The 14810-nt window shown below is 43.1% G+C and overlaps 1 protein-coding gene across 1 annotated transcript; it reads left to right on the top strand.

Annotated features, from left to right (window-relative positions):
* Positions 1 to 4578: 4578 nt before the first annotated feature.
* Positions 4579 to 13333, top strand: LOC311308047 (RNA-binding protein, mRNA-processing factor 2a). Its single transcript, XM_084436973.1, has 8 exons — positions 4579 to 4928; positions 6878 to 6955; positions 8333 to 8371; positions 8762 to 8824; positions 9877 to 10027; positions 11053 to 11201; positions 12889 to 12961; positions 13193 to 13333. Exons 1-7 carry the CDS (start codon positions 4686 to 4688, stop codon positions 12952 to 12954), a joined length of 789 nt encoding a protein of 262 aa, XP_084293099.1. The 5' UTR covers positions 4579 to 4685; the 3' UTR covers positions 12955 to 12961; positions 13193 to 13333.
* Positions 13334 to 14810: the final 1477 nt, after the last annotated feature.

Raw genomic sequence — 14810 nt, 5'->3', positions numbered from 1 at the left:
ATGTATCACACAACAGCTATTGATTCAAGGCACCATGTTTTACCCTTGGAGCAGATCTCTTTGTATCATCCTTGCATTGTTTGAATAACAAGCAGCCATTTTGATCTGTTTCCCATTCATTTTGCATCCCCACAAATTCACCACCCATAGAGGGAAAGTCTTTTTCAACTTAGCAAAAGTAATGAGGCCGAAGAATCGACTGTGTGGAAGAAGAGCAGTCAGATGGAAGAGCCTTGAGATGGAAGAGCCTTGAGATGGAAAACCCTTGGAGGTCTGCTAAAAGCCAGGGCTTGAGTTCTACCCCCCCCCCCCCCCAACCCCAGGGGCTATACATTGGAAATGCCAATGTATAGCCAAGAGGAACAAATTGTCATTGAATAGAGATTTGTTTACTCACGTTCCCCAATCATATTATGTGATAATGTAACATTTGTCTTGTGAACTATTCCCCTGACAGTGCATAAGAAGACAACAGTATACAATATCAAAAACATGTTATGTGTGTGTGTGGGGGGGGGGGGGGGGAGCTGTGTTAGTGGGGTTGGCAAAGGTGCGCATGGGTGTGTATAGTGGCAGCAGTGATGGTGGCGCTTCAAGGTATAATTAGTAGGACTTGTAAACACAACATTGACACTTGGCTCCTCCTCCCAGCTCCCCCCCCCCCCCCCCCCCCCCGTACCATGGTTGCCAAGTCAGCCAACATCTGCAAGTCAGTGAGAAATGAACCACATCCCACACACTAATAACACCAAAGAGCTCAATTGATCCACAAACACAGACAAGCTTTTCTCCCGCAGCACAAAGCCAGCGTGCACTATTCCACTTTAGTTAGAAGGATCTTTGCCAGGAAAATCCATTCAAAGTCATTTAAAGTAGATTAAAATAAAGTTCACTCCATACCGGCACCATTTCGACGTATCGAGGGTACCTACAAATACAAGCTAGTTGGCAAGCTAGCAAGTTGACGAGAACTAACACTATTAGCGGTGAACATCACCAGAATAGAGTTCTTCCCCTCCTATCCTCGGTGGTTCTATCGGGGGAAACCTCTTTTTATTGGGAGAAAACATTTTATATGATCCGATTGCTCAAGGAAAATACACTGGAGGGTAGACACTTTCTAGTGTTATCTTATCAGGAGTACACATTGGCATGACACCAGCTTGCCTAACTAGCTAATGTAGCTGGTTGGCTTGCTATCAGTGTTAGCCAGCTAGCTAACAATATAGCCCCCTGCAATTAGCTAGTGAGAGTGGCTTACCTGTCTAACGGAAAACAAGTCAACTCTGCATCACTCTTCATCCCCATACTCTCATCCATCCTCCCCAACCCCAGATTCAATCTCATTTTTGAACAAGCGTTGTCAGCTTGGCATTTTGCCTTGCTATATTTTGGTATTTTAGGTTCTGCCTCCGCCATTATCTTAGCTTCTCACTTTGATTCAGTTGGAGTGCCTCTCCACGGATATGGCAACTTGTGTATTGAGGGCTCAACCACCCGCGTTGTTGGTTGAGGGGTACCCCCACCCCACCTCCCCACAACTCCCCCACAACTCCCCCCCACCTCCCCTCAACTCCCCACCCCACCTCCCCCCAACTCCACCCCACCTCCCCCCACCTCCCCCCAACTCCCCACCCCACCTCCCCCCAGCTCCACTGTGCTGAGCTCCATGAGCTCCGGCTGATGATGTTGGTGAACCTATGTGCCGGGGCTGAGCCCTGGATAGCCCCGTCCCAGTTTGACCCCTGATTGTTACCTCTGCCCCAGAGACAGCACAGGTGGAGAGGTAATGTTTTTGGTGGCGCGTGTTTGTTTATTTATTACCTCTGCTCCAGCAACAGCGTCACAGGGCAAAAGGTAATGTTTTATTTAGTGGCGTATGTTTATTGGTTGGTTGGTTTATTTATCAACAGGATTACGCAAAAGCTACCTGACCGATTTTCATGCAACTCGCTGGAGGGGTGTAGCATGGGCCAACTTAGAACCAATTCAGTTTTGGAGTAGATCTGAATCATGGGGTGGGTCCACAAGCTATTTCTTGGTTTGTCCATTTACCTCAATTTCTTTTTTGGGCTAGGATTAGCAAAAACTACCAGACCATTTTTCATGAAACTTGGCGGAGGGGTGTAGCATGGGCCAACTTAGAACCCATTACATTCTGGAGCGGATCCGAATCATGGGGGGGATTGAAATGGTCATATCTGGACATGGAGAGGTCACAGAGACACAGGGTTTGGACTGGCAGGAAGCTCTCCACCTACAGTAACGAATGCAGCAATACCAAACCTGTCCCACCAAAACAAACCTTTGAGCGAAACCAGCACCCTGTATGGGGGGCGCTTTGAGACATAGGCTTTGGACTGGGGGATGCAGAGGAGGACCCTGGAGCGCACCGGACCGCCCCCCAACTGGGTGTGGCCCACGGGAGACACCCAGACATGGCAAGACTATTTACCTCCATTCATTTTTGGACAGGCCCAGGAGCAAAAAATCCCCCCCATTCATTATCAATGGGGGGATTGAAACAGCTGTTTCGTGATGTGGGAAGGTCACAGAGACACAAGGTTGGGACTGGCATAAAGCTCTCGACCTAACGAATGCAGCAATACCAAACATGTCCTGCTCACACGTACGTGCACACGCACAGAGCCATGGCATGCATTCATGGGCGGAGGTCTGTGCTCTCTGAGAACCCTTTCTAGTTTGTTCATTAGTTCCCTCAAGTCTCTGTATCATGATAAAGGAACTTTATGTCACTATATCTGGTTCTGATGGGATTCCTAGATTTTGTTAATTCTTTCAATGTGTGACTTTAAGTTAAGAAGGAGTGAGAGGCATAAAACAAAAATGTGTATTTGTCATTGGGATGTCATTGGGATCTCCATGTTATTGTCATCAACATAGAAACAAGATTTCATACAGATTATGCTACAGATCATGCCAGTATCAATGCAAGCACTGTTTAGCTAGCTTAGTCATTTAGTGACTTACTGATAATAAGTTGTTGTATTACTGTACACTATACTGAATGTAGTTGCTTACTGTGAATGTATGCTGTGAGTTAGTATACTTCAGTCCTTCGTATCCTAGCTCCATGCTGGACTCACAGGATATTTCGTGTACTGTAAACTCTTCCCTCTCCCCCCACGTGTAAGAATATTTTGTATGTTGTATTTCATCTATGTATAGAACATAACTCTCAGATGCACAATAAATATTGTCAAAGAATGAGGGACGCAAAGCTTTACTGTATTTCAACTTTACAAGAAAACATTAGGTCAAATGTTGCAAAAGAGAAAACATTTTCTATGGTCTATGGTGCCCCTGCACGGCTTTGTAGACTTGTTTTCCTATACAAAGTCAGGAAACCTCCTAGTTCTTGCTGAGGAATACAACACACTGGGAATCCGTCCACAAACCATTTTCCCCTCTTCCACAAGCCATTTTGAATTGGTTTAGATTTCTGATAATAGCACTGACACAATACGGTAAATTACTTCGAGTTATTGAGGAATCATGCAGGATTATGTTTTATAGTTAATATGATTAAGGTCTATTATAAAACATGTTGGTGACATTTATTCAACAGGCCTACATTCTGGATCAAAATCCTAACTTTTAATAAATAGTCTACAAAATAATGTTTTAATTTCGTTAATGTTAATTTATGTGTCATTGCTATATTGTTGTAATGGTACATTTACAAGGAATTGCGTTATTAAGGGGTGCTTTTCAATAGTATAGGAATTAGATCATATCATTTATTAGATCTAGTAGGCTACATTATTATTATCATTATTATTTTGTAATTGAAATCGAGGGGAGCCAAAACAATAGCCTAAAAAAAAAAGATGTGTGGCCAGGAAATCGAGCCGCCTATTGAGCCAAAACAGAAAACTCAAAGGAAGGGATTTATTCGTAGGGCTATATTTTTCATTAAGAATGTAGGCCAAGGCTATTACTTAAGCATTTTACTAAGATACTACCCAGAGCCTTATCTGTTATTTGATTTCCAAATGAATGATAAACGAAATAATATAGGCTATTATCTATTAATTTATTTTAGCTGTGCGTTTCATAGACTAGGTTTAGCTACATTAAAGTGATTTGTCATATTTTCCATGGCACACCAAAAGGAAGAGTTTACAACAATTTCGCAAAATAAGTAGCCTATAAGCCTATAAATAGAAAAGCAAAAGTATTTTATTATTATTAGCTAACACTGCAGTACCCTAGTATAAATTCAAATTGAGATGTGGCATGCACTAAAACGTGTTGCAATACAACTTTTATTATATTTATAGGCAGGGAAATGATCTAACGAAGGCCTTAAAAAAAGAGAAAATTATGAGGTTTCGGGGAAGATTTTCTATTGGCTCTTTGGATCCCATAGAAACGATGATGCAGTTATGAAGGGGCTGGGTTCTGGGCCAGCTGATGCGGATTTCGGGCATGATTGCCGCTCACACAAGACTAGAACATAATTGATGACCTAATTGAAAAACAGGAGAACAACGACGGAGGAGACGTGCTCCAATGAAAAAGTTTACTTGTTCTCCCACCAGAGTCCCATTGCAACGACGTTGATGTGAGCGGAGGGGTATACGCGCACTTATTTCCCCCTTTCACCCTCACAGTGCACTTATCCACTTTCTCACCGTTAGTTTATAGTTTTCTTTTTATGAATGATTCTCTCTCGCAATACATCTTTGGATACCTCATCGCCTTTTGCACGAACTCACTTCGGCACATCTTTCCTGAAGTTTAAACGCCACCAAGATTTCCTCTGCAACTACAAACGCACTTGGGGAAAATATTCAACACGGAAAAACTTCCCACTTTCTTCTACAACTGTCGCTGAAGTAACTCTCAAAATGAGCCTGAAGGCAGATTCCGAACCCAATAACAACGTATCCATTGAGGAAGAGGTAAGAGTATTCCAGCGTCTTAATAAAGTTTATCCTAATATTTAGGCCTATAGAGTAACGGCTGTGTTAACTCACACTGGAAGTCGCAGTCGGGAAAGATCCCTATGTTTCGCGTTGCTATAGATAGCCTATCAGAGACGTTAAACCGCCGGTCAACGTTGTCTAAATTGTCTTTATAGGCCTACAGTGGGTTTTAGTTTAAGATTTATATGGCAATACGGATGGACGGATATGGATGGTGTTTGACTTATGAAAAAGGGTGTGCCATGAGTTATCTGTTTCATCAGAGGACATGGGGGGCTAGTTTGTTAGACAGGAAGATGTGGATTCTATCCCCGTGGAACACATTAAAGCTCTTCTGAGGAAAATGTAGCCCATCATCTGCCTATTGTAACTTTTAATTGCATTAACGCATTCATGTTGATTCAGAGTTAATGTTTAAATGCTTCCATGTCACCTTAGCACATGCAAACTGAGGTAGGCTAATCAAAATCAATGCCTTGTAAATGTATTTTAAATTAAATCATTGGCGGCAGTTGAATTAATCGGAATACCATAATCTGGATTAATCCCTATTAAATCAGAATCATTCTTTTATTAAAATGTGAGCACATAATGACTTCCGTGAAAAAGTATTGCCTTCCCTCCCCTCTACTTCAGAATAAGTAGAATCAGAATTTCTTTGAGGAAAATCCATCTGGATGGTTTGACATCCCCTGAAACCGTATGATTTCACACATTACGGATCTGTAATCCTTAGACAAACATATTTAATGCCTTACTGGAATAACCGTCTTTTCACACAGTCGCCTATAGCCTAGCCTAATTTATAAAGTAGACCTATTCCTTTTGGCATTTTAATAAATGTCAAATAAATCAAATTGTAGATCGATTCATGTAGGCTAGAGAGACAATCTTTAGGGCCCTGCTTTCCCCTGGTCATGTGATCATGGAAAAACTGACCCTATCTACTGCTTCCTCTGTCCTTATCTTCCATGCTGCATAGCTATAGCCTAATAAGTCCATTGGCGCTGTGTCAAATAACGTCTTACAGCATACTGTAGCTACACGGTGACTTGCAAAGGGATTCCTGTTTCTACTGCGCGGCACCTGAAAACCCGGAGCGCCGTCGGGGCCGCGGGTCAAAGGAAGGAAATGGTATCACGCTGTGCACTGTCGTCCACCGCTGTTCCTCTGGCAGCCCATTGTACTCAGGGGCCTCCCTTCAGAGTGGGAACTAATAGGCCCGCCGCAGTCCTGTTTATTTCCTTAGCCACAGAGACCCAATGGACAATTTTCAGACTGTTTCTGTTGAATGCAGATGTCAAAACCCGGTGCTTTTGTGTGTCATGGTCTTCCAGCGCGCTTTGCTGCTGCTGCACATTTTAAACCTAGAACTACTCTTTTTTGTGTGGGTGTAACAAGCACCACTGCATCATTTGGTACCAGGTACAGTTTGGAATTCGTTGTATCCACTGGGCCAGTAGTGAGAATATCAATCTAGGCCTTAAATGGGTGTCGGACTCCCAACTGGGTCGATTTGGGGCCAAACATTCGGAAGGTTGATAATTCTTTTTGGGGTCTTTGTTTGGATATTTTACATTCTAGATCATTAACAGAAATATGAGCATAGTTTAATTTAGGTTTATTTAATGATACAAATATCCACTCCAAGTTGGCTATTACCCTACACATTTTTACCAGGTAAAATTACCCTACATTTTGGATGAAATGTCTTGGAATGCTGCATCACATGGCATCAATATTAATAAAACAATGCATAAATGTGTTTAATCTAACCAAAGGCTGTTTCATTGTTTCCAAAAAGCATAAATTCAACAATGGTTTAATTTGATATATTTTAAACCATTGGCTTCCATTTCAAATCGGTCTTCAGGTCAATGTCAACACAGTCTACTGTTTTTCACCTCGTCCATGTTGGTTTTCAGGTACGAACACTGTTTGTCAGTGGCCTACCAGTGGACATCAAACCTCGTGAACTTTACCTGCTTTTCAGACCATTCAAGGTAAGCCCACTGTTACACTTTTTCAGAAATGATGGCAGCATTTTATGCACCGTTTTCTCAAGTAGACCGACTGCTTTCAAGGTCACTGCCGAAGGGCAGTGCTCTCACCTACCGCACAGACCGCTTTCAAACTCATGGCGTCCAAATATTCTGTTTACGAAAGTGTGTTCTAAGGTAACTGCAAGGCTGTCCACATTTGAAAATGATCATGTGTTTGTAAATAGATTTGGACCAATTTAGCTGATCTTCATCCCAGGTCCCCTCAAAATATTTTGATAGGATTTGATGCATGTATATACAGTGTAATATGTAAACACTTAATTTTGACGGCCTGTTATGGTACTGTAGATCTCTGGCAGAGATGTACAGTACCATATCCATGCATGGATGGATTTGGCAGCTACATCACTTGTGAAACGTGCTAATAAGGCTACATTAATTGTTCACCTATGTTTTTGACCATACAATCCACATTGACCCACACCCCTAACTACCAAATTGGAAGCGGTATCCTTCACACATGGATGACCTTGTGGAATGCGTAAATGAGTAGCCGTGCTATTGGCCAACCATCCCAGTGACCTAGCTACCTCACTCTTTGTTAGGGAGATTTAGATGGTTCCATGTTTCCTCTCTGGGGATCAGCCCAAACATGGAAATAAGGTTATATCACTGAAGAGAAAAACACTGGTCATTCTGCTACGTCAGTCTGACCCTTGGTTGGGTTAATTTAGTTTGTCAGACGTCAGAATATTTGGTGTCATTGTGAATTGGGACAAGTCAGAACTGTACTTTGTATTGAGGACTACTATACCTTAAGACTGACTCTTCGAGAGGCCTGGTTTTACCAGATAAATTGATTTAAGATGTAAAATCTGGATGGAATATCATGTTTCTTTTTCCTGTAGTGGGTTAGGTTTTGATTTGTACAAGTTGACACTGCCTGTTACTTGTGTACTGTAGATGGTGGTTAGATTTATCAGAGTTGGACAGCTGTGCAGATATAAATGTACCCATCTGTGTAGTGGGGAAGCTTTTCTAATTTCCCAAGGCTGTAAATCTGTATTAGTAGACCTCCATCCGTCAGAAAAACCTTTAACCCATCCCAGGAATTAGCTCGTTCCTGTGTCCTTCATAGTCTTTCCGCACCTGACTCCATCAGGGCCGTCCTCAGCAGGGCTGTTAATGTCACCTAAATAGTTAAAGACGGTGCTCAGTTGTGTGCATGGCTGCCCTCTGCCCAGCTCGGGACGAGCAGGTCCTCCACAGCTCCGGCGCCATGCTGGCAGCTTTCTCCTCATATGGTGAGGGGAGTTCACGCCTCACTTCCTGCATGTGACTTCATGCTGCTTAATTGGATATATTTTCTCTCTGCAGGGTTACGAAGGTTCACTGATTAAGTTAACATCAAAACAGGTGAGCAGTTTTCCCTTATTCCTGCAGGGGGAGTAGCTCCAACTGTTCTATTTGGATCAGTTAAATGTATGGTCTCGATTAGAGCAGAGCAGTTTATCACGTTATTGTTTAGCTGTTGGTGAGAAGACCCTTCAGTAGAGTAAGTAAATGTGGGGACTAATTAAAAATGTACAAGTATGTGTTTTCCTTCTATAACCACTTGGAATGCATTTTTCCTTGCTGGGTGCAATGCAAATGTTTTGATATTCGCCATTTACAGTCAATTTTTATCCAAACATTGTTCTGACAATTTCTTCAAGTGTTTAAACATCTGTGTTGTGTTCCCACTCTTACGGTGGTGGGGTGGACTTCATGATTGCCTCCTTTGTCTGAATGTTTTCTCTTTTCCAGCCTGTTGGGTTTGTAACCTTTGACAGTCGTACTGGGGCTGAAGCTGCAAAAAACGCATTAAACGTAAATATCCGGCTGCCTTATATTCACATCAACGTTGCATTGTTGAAATTCCTGCCACCTGGAAACAAACATTGTAGGATTTTCCCTAAATGTGTTGCTACAGTTTTTGTTGCAGTTACATTTGACATTTCTTCTGCCCTCCTGTGACGACGGCTGGGGATCACTGAACAAATTGATCTCACCCAATCACTCAAAACAAAACATTTTCTCTCTTACAATTCAAGGGCAGGGCCATTTTTGGAGACCAGAATCCTGTAGACTTACGGTAGTTTACTTTAACCTTGGTACACCTTTAATTAGTTTTGATATTCTAGCTTTCCTAATTTGCATACCACTGCTTAGCCTTCATACTGTCATGTAGTATTTTTTTTAAACATCTCTTGTAGTACATAACCTCTTATGTTGTCACTACGTAGCCACATTGGCAGTATCTAACACTCCTCTCATAGCTTACAGTCGCTCTCCTTAAGTGAGCATCACTTCCAGAGACACCAGCAGTCACACACACACACACCAAGATACTCACCTGCATGTGGGCACAACTCTTAGGGCACAACACACAAAGCAGGGTCAGACACAAAACCGACACCTACGAGTCTTATCATCATCCCCCCCCTCCTCCTCGTCTCCTTCCCCTCTTGAGCACTGCTGGAAGGGGGCTTGGCTGCTGGAGCGATGGGCCGAATGCCCTTTCATGTTCTACCACCCCTTAGTGGTCATGAAAGTAGGAGACATGACTCTGTTCAGATACTTTAATGGTTCCTTCCATCAGTAGTTTTTCCAGAGGAATCACTGATTTATACGTGATTGGATTGGTACAGTAAAATGGACGCCATTTTGGAAACGTCACTTTATTCTCTTCCATCTTCCAATCCAATGGTGTACAGACCAGTAGTTACCTCACCGGAGGAAGGAGGGATAACGTTTCTAAAGTATTAGAACAGTGTCCGGGAAAGGGGGTCATGTACAATAAGACTAGAGATCCAGCCCCATACTCAGCCCACCTCCTTTACAATACTGTGCCCCCCCCCCCCCCCATCTCTCCCACCCAGGGCATCCGTTTTGACCCCGAAAGCCCCCAGACCCTGCGCTTAGAGTTTGCTAAGGCCAACACGAAGATGGCAAAGAGTAAGCTGATGGCCACACCGAACCCCACAAATATCCACCCCGCTCTAGGAGCACACTTCATTGCACGGGACCCATGTAAGTGTACGGCTGCACCCCTTAGGCTCTCACGCACTCTCACCTTGGCACTGCCAATCCAAGATCGCCCTCCTACCCGTCTGTGTCTCTCTGGGCTCATTGATGTGAAATATAAAGAAATGAATAAATAGGGCAGAGGGGGAAAAAAGCTAATGAATTAAGACTAACTCACCCTCCACGTGCATGCGTCATCCTTTCTGCAAGAGAATTAACTCCTTTGCTTTATTTCCTATGAGAAACTTGCACCATCTCACTGGGCTAGCCAGCGCTCAGCCCACCTATCTGCCTAGTCCTGTATTAGCTTGGGATCCTATTAGACAGGATGATGGTACAGCACATACAGAGCTAACGACAGTAGCCATGCCTGCCTTTGTAAGGGAAGAAGCATAACTCTTTTTTTTATTTTTTTATTTAACCTTTTTAACCAGGCAGGCGTTTAAGTACAAGTTCTTATTTACAAAGGCGGCCTGGCAAAAAGCAAAAAGCCTCTTGAGGGAAGGGGGTTAGGGGGAGTCTGGCAGTCCTACCAGTTTTGTTTTGATATGTAAGGGTTTAGATAAGAAACTAGGTCCATAGATGACTGCAAAGTACTCCCCCTCATTTGATTTCAACAGCAAGCCCATTAAATTGATGAAGTAGGGATTCATTAACTTGTTTACTTTTATGGGATGTACTAAAAAATGCCTGCGTTCCTGACCTCTACTTGAATAATCCAGGGCTAATTTCACTGTTCACTCATTCCAGAGCAAGTAGTACGTCTAGCAGTAACTTGGAGTAGCTTGATCAGCATCCAATTGTTCAAGTGGTTTTTATTTTGTCATATGTACGGGTATGGGAGTGTGGGTACAATGTACAGTGAATGCTTACTTGAACTTCTTATACAGACAGTAAAACAAATAATTTATTACTGTTCTAGTTTTATCTCCTGCCAACCCCCCAAACTAATTGCCCCTCAATTGGACGTTTGAGTCCAAAATTCAGTCCCCCTGGTACAGCTGCTCTTTTACGTCCTCCTCCTCCTCCAGACGACCTGACGGGGGCAGCACTGATCCCAGCGTCCCCCGACGCCTGGACCCCGTACCCACTGTACGCCACGGAGCTGACCCCTGGGCTCCCTCACACCGCCTTCACCTACCCCGCGGCCGCCGCTGCCGCCGCCGCCCTCCATGCCCAGGTGAGGGACAGATTGCAGTGGACAGATTGCAGTGGACAATGTTTTGACCGCTTTGTTTTTCATCTAGCCTGGCGAAGTCTTTCTGGTTCCGCATTGCAATAAATGACCCAGGAACAAACTAGAATGTGCAGGTAGTTTTTCTGTAGTGTCACCAGCAGTGTAGCCAGCATGGAGACTGAATACTCTCCCTCCTCAAGGTAGAGGTCCAGTTCGTGTGCAGTTTTGACTGTTGTTGCCTGATAGTCAGTTTGATTATCAGGTTAATTCCACATGGTTCCCTCCTACAGTGAATAATCAGTAGCTGCTATGAAGCCTGTGCTGCCCCCCCCACCCCCACCACACACACACACACACACACACACCTTCACTTCCACCGGCCCCCGCCAGGCCAGAGCCTTGCCCCTCTGCTCCAGGGGTGTGGCTCCTGGTTTAATGGAGCCCCCCCCCCCGCCCGCCACCTGTTCCTCCATGGGAGAGGCTCCATCTTATGTCAATATGCAGCCTCACACACAAGGGTCAAGGGTCAAGCAATAGATGCAGAGGCATGCTCATATATGCCAATATGTCAAACGTTTCAATTGGTAAGTGCGAACGTTGTGACCGAGTAGCAAATTATTGTCGGTCCTTACCATGGAGGGGTCTGTTTTAATATGCTTTTTCCTTTGTTGGGCAATTGCTGTCCAAGTGCAGTAATAATAGTGTTGGCTACCCTGCAGTAGTCAAGGCCTTGAGCAACAATAACAATGGAAAATATTTCTGTGAAGGGTCATTTTAAGTTCATCACTGAGCTAACATCCTCCTGTAACATATGAAAGCAGGGGAGTGCTACAGTGTGGAAAGGGCAGCCATTACGGCCCATTTTCTCAGCCGCTTTGGGATCAGGAACGCTCGGTATTCAGCGGGACCAGTTGTCAGTCATGACCGCCTTCGCTGGAGGTGCCAACTTACTGTCCACATCCTTGGCTGGAACATAAGCTGCTGTGTTGGAAGACAAAGGAGAAAGTCTGCTAATTGCGATCTGATGAAAGATCCCTAAAACACTGTACATTTTCTCCCTCGGCCTCTGTTATCGGCCGATGTCTGAGTGTGGAAAAGCCCTGTACATGACTGTATAGTCACACTAACCGCTACTCCATAGTTTTTGGAGGTGTCCTTATAAGTTCACCATACCGCACATATATACCGTCATTATTCTGATCCCTCCAACTCGTAAACAAACAACTAGCGTAAACAAAGCGAGCTGGTGCTGTGTTCCACCAATAGGATTTCCCCTTATAATTTGCGGCTCAGTTAAGGTGTGATTTGGAAAGGCCACCACTTAACTCAATGGTTACTCAGTGGAAATGAAGGCAATTGCTCAACTTAATGGTTACTCAGTGGAAATGTGTACTCGCCTCATTTCCATGCTTGTTAATTACTCTTGGAGTATTGTCCTCATTGAGCAGCTATGTGACCCACATTCCCATAGTTCCACAATTACCAGGGCTTAAAAGGACAGTCCATGGTTCCACAATTACCAGGGCTTAAAGGGACAGGCCATCCCAGGCTTGGGATCTTTGAAATGTTTCTGGACCCCGAGTTGTCAGTGGGTGTGATATAACATTTGAAATCATTAATTTTTGTTGTTAAAGAAACCAGGTGCAATCGCTTCTTAGTCTGTACATGACTTTGTTTTGCTGTCTTTCAGATGCGTTGGTATCCTACTCCCTCTGAGACCTCCCAGCCTGGCTGGAAGTCCCGGCAGTTCTGTTAAAGATCTAGTGAGTAACAAATGTTTTAAAAGAAAAGTTCAAAGGAGTGATTGATTAAAAGATGTCGTAACCTGTTCTCATGCACTTTTTTCCAAGTGAAATCAGAAAAGTAAATCAAGCCAGTGAAGTCAGTCTGTGAATGTATGATACTTTTTAGTGGCTGTGTAGAGTATAATGTACAACATGGACACCATTTAATTGATGAATGAAAGGTGAATAACTCTTTTTCTTGCCCTTTAGACCTCCATCAAAACCACATCTTCTCCGTCCAGTTGAAGAGGGGTTTGGCAAGTTTTTCATTAATTTAATCAGGTTTATTTAATGGACAAATGTGCATTACAAACATCCAGTATTTATCTCCTCCGGATGCTGTCTGGTAGGGAGGCAGAACTGAAATCACCTCGCCATCGATAGACCCAAGTTTATGATTCCTCTTTGGCAACTATTGCGGTACAGTTTTAGCACTAAAAAAAAAAAAGACAAAAAAAAACTAACAAACTCGCAAGCCAAGTCAACTCTATGGATCATATTTTCTGAGGAAAAGGTCATGAAGAATTTACACATTAAGCTACTGAATCCTTCCATAGGTTCGTATGGCTCGAGGGAGTCAGGAAAGGTCATTGCATGTTAAAGTATTTTGGCATGAATTAGAATGCAGAGTTCTGTGTATCCTCGTTTCTCCGTGCTTGTGTTGCCTCTTTACCTGGGCCTAGACAATGAACCCTTTTGTTTTGCTGTATGTACCCTTTTGTTTTGCTGTATGTACCTGGTTATGTACCTGGTTGGTCTTGCCTCTGTGAAAGGTGGGCTGTTGTGTAAATGGCTTATCTTGCATGGAACTTATGAATGCTTCCCTTTGTTCTAAAAACCCCAGTCTTGCTCACAATATCAATGTCTGTTAAAAGTATATTTGAGGAAAAAAGTACAAGTATTTTTGGACTTTTTTGCGTAATGTATATTTATGCATTTTGTGCAACCTAATAATGAACCTGTATAAGTTGGGTGTTTAGTCGTCCTTTTGTTTGGTGTTATTTTGATCCTATAATCCCATTGAAGTAGTTAAGTGCAATTGTATTTGTTTAAATGGGGAGGGGGGTATCTCTGTTCAAGCACGGAAGTGTGCTGAACGTTGCCCATGTGCCATTCTGACTGCTAAAATGAGATTGCTGTAAAATGCGAATCTTTCAGAATGTGAAACTGGACTACAAACATGAAGGGTTGCTTTGGGAGCCATTTTGAAATGGGCAGAAGGATTAGATTGGAATTTCAGTTTGTGGTTTAGAACCTACTTGTCTTTGTATCTGCTGTGCATAAGATGTAAAAATATTACCATCTTATGAATTAAACAAGCAAGTGAATGCATTTGTGTGTAGCTTCTTTATTTCAAGAGCTTAACCTTGACATTTCTTTGAAGCTTTGCTAATTCAATTCTTAGCTCTTGTAGCATTTAAGTTCCTTCACATGTATTTGTTTAAGACACAGCCTAGTGTTAAAAACCTGGACAAACATCATTTATTCATTTATTATTGCATTAGTGTCTTTATGCATCATGAGTTCAACTGTCTTCGGAGGTTAAGTAGGTCTGCTCAGCCAACCATGATGACCCTCAAGACTTTAAAGTGGCTTCTCTCAGTAAGACCAGCCGCTTAATTATAGTGGCTGTGATGGTTGTCTATTAACTTGGCATGGTCCACAGAGTTCAGTGAATTAACAAAATTAATACAACTCATGGCTAGGGATTTCATAACTTCGGGGTTGTGGCTTTTGCTCTCAACTTGGTATTGATGGGGATATATCTGGGTATTGATTAAATGCAATTGCAGTATCGTAGGGCTAATGTTCACAGGCTTGCAGGTTG

Source organism: Borostomias antarcticus (assembly GCF_949987555.1).
Source record: "Borostomias antarcticus genome assembly, chromosome: 4".
NCBI classification, from domain to species: domain Eukaryota; kingdom Metazoa; phylum Chordata; class Actinopteri; order Stomiiformes; family Stomiidae; genus Borostomias; species Borostomias antarcticus.
Note: the sequence above shows the minus strand (reverse complement) of the source record. Positions and strands in the feature narration are given on the sequence as shown.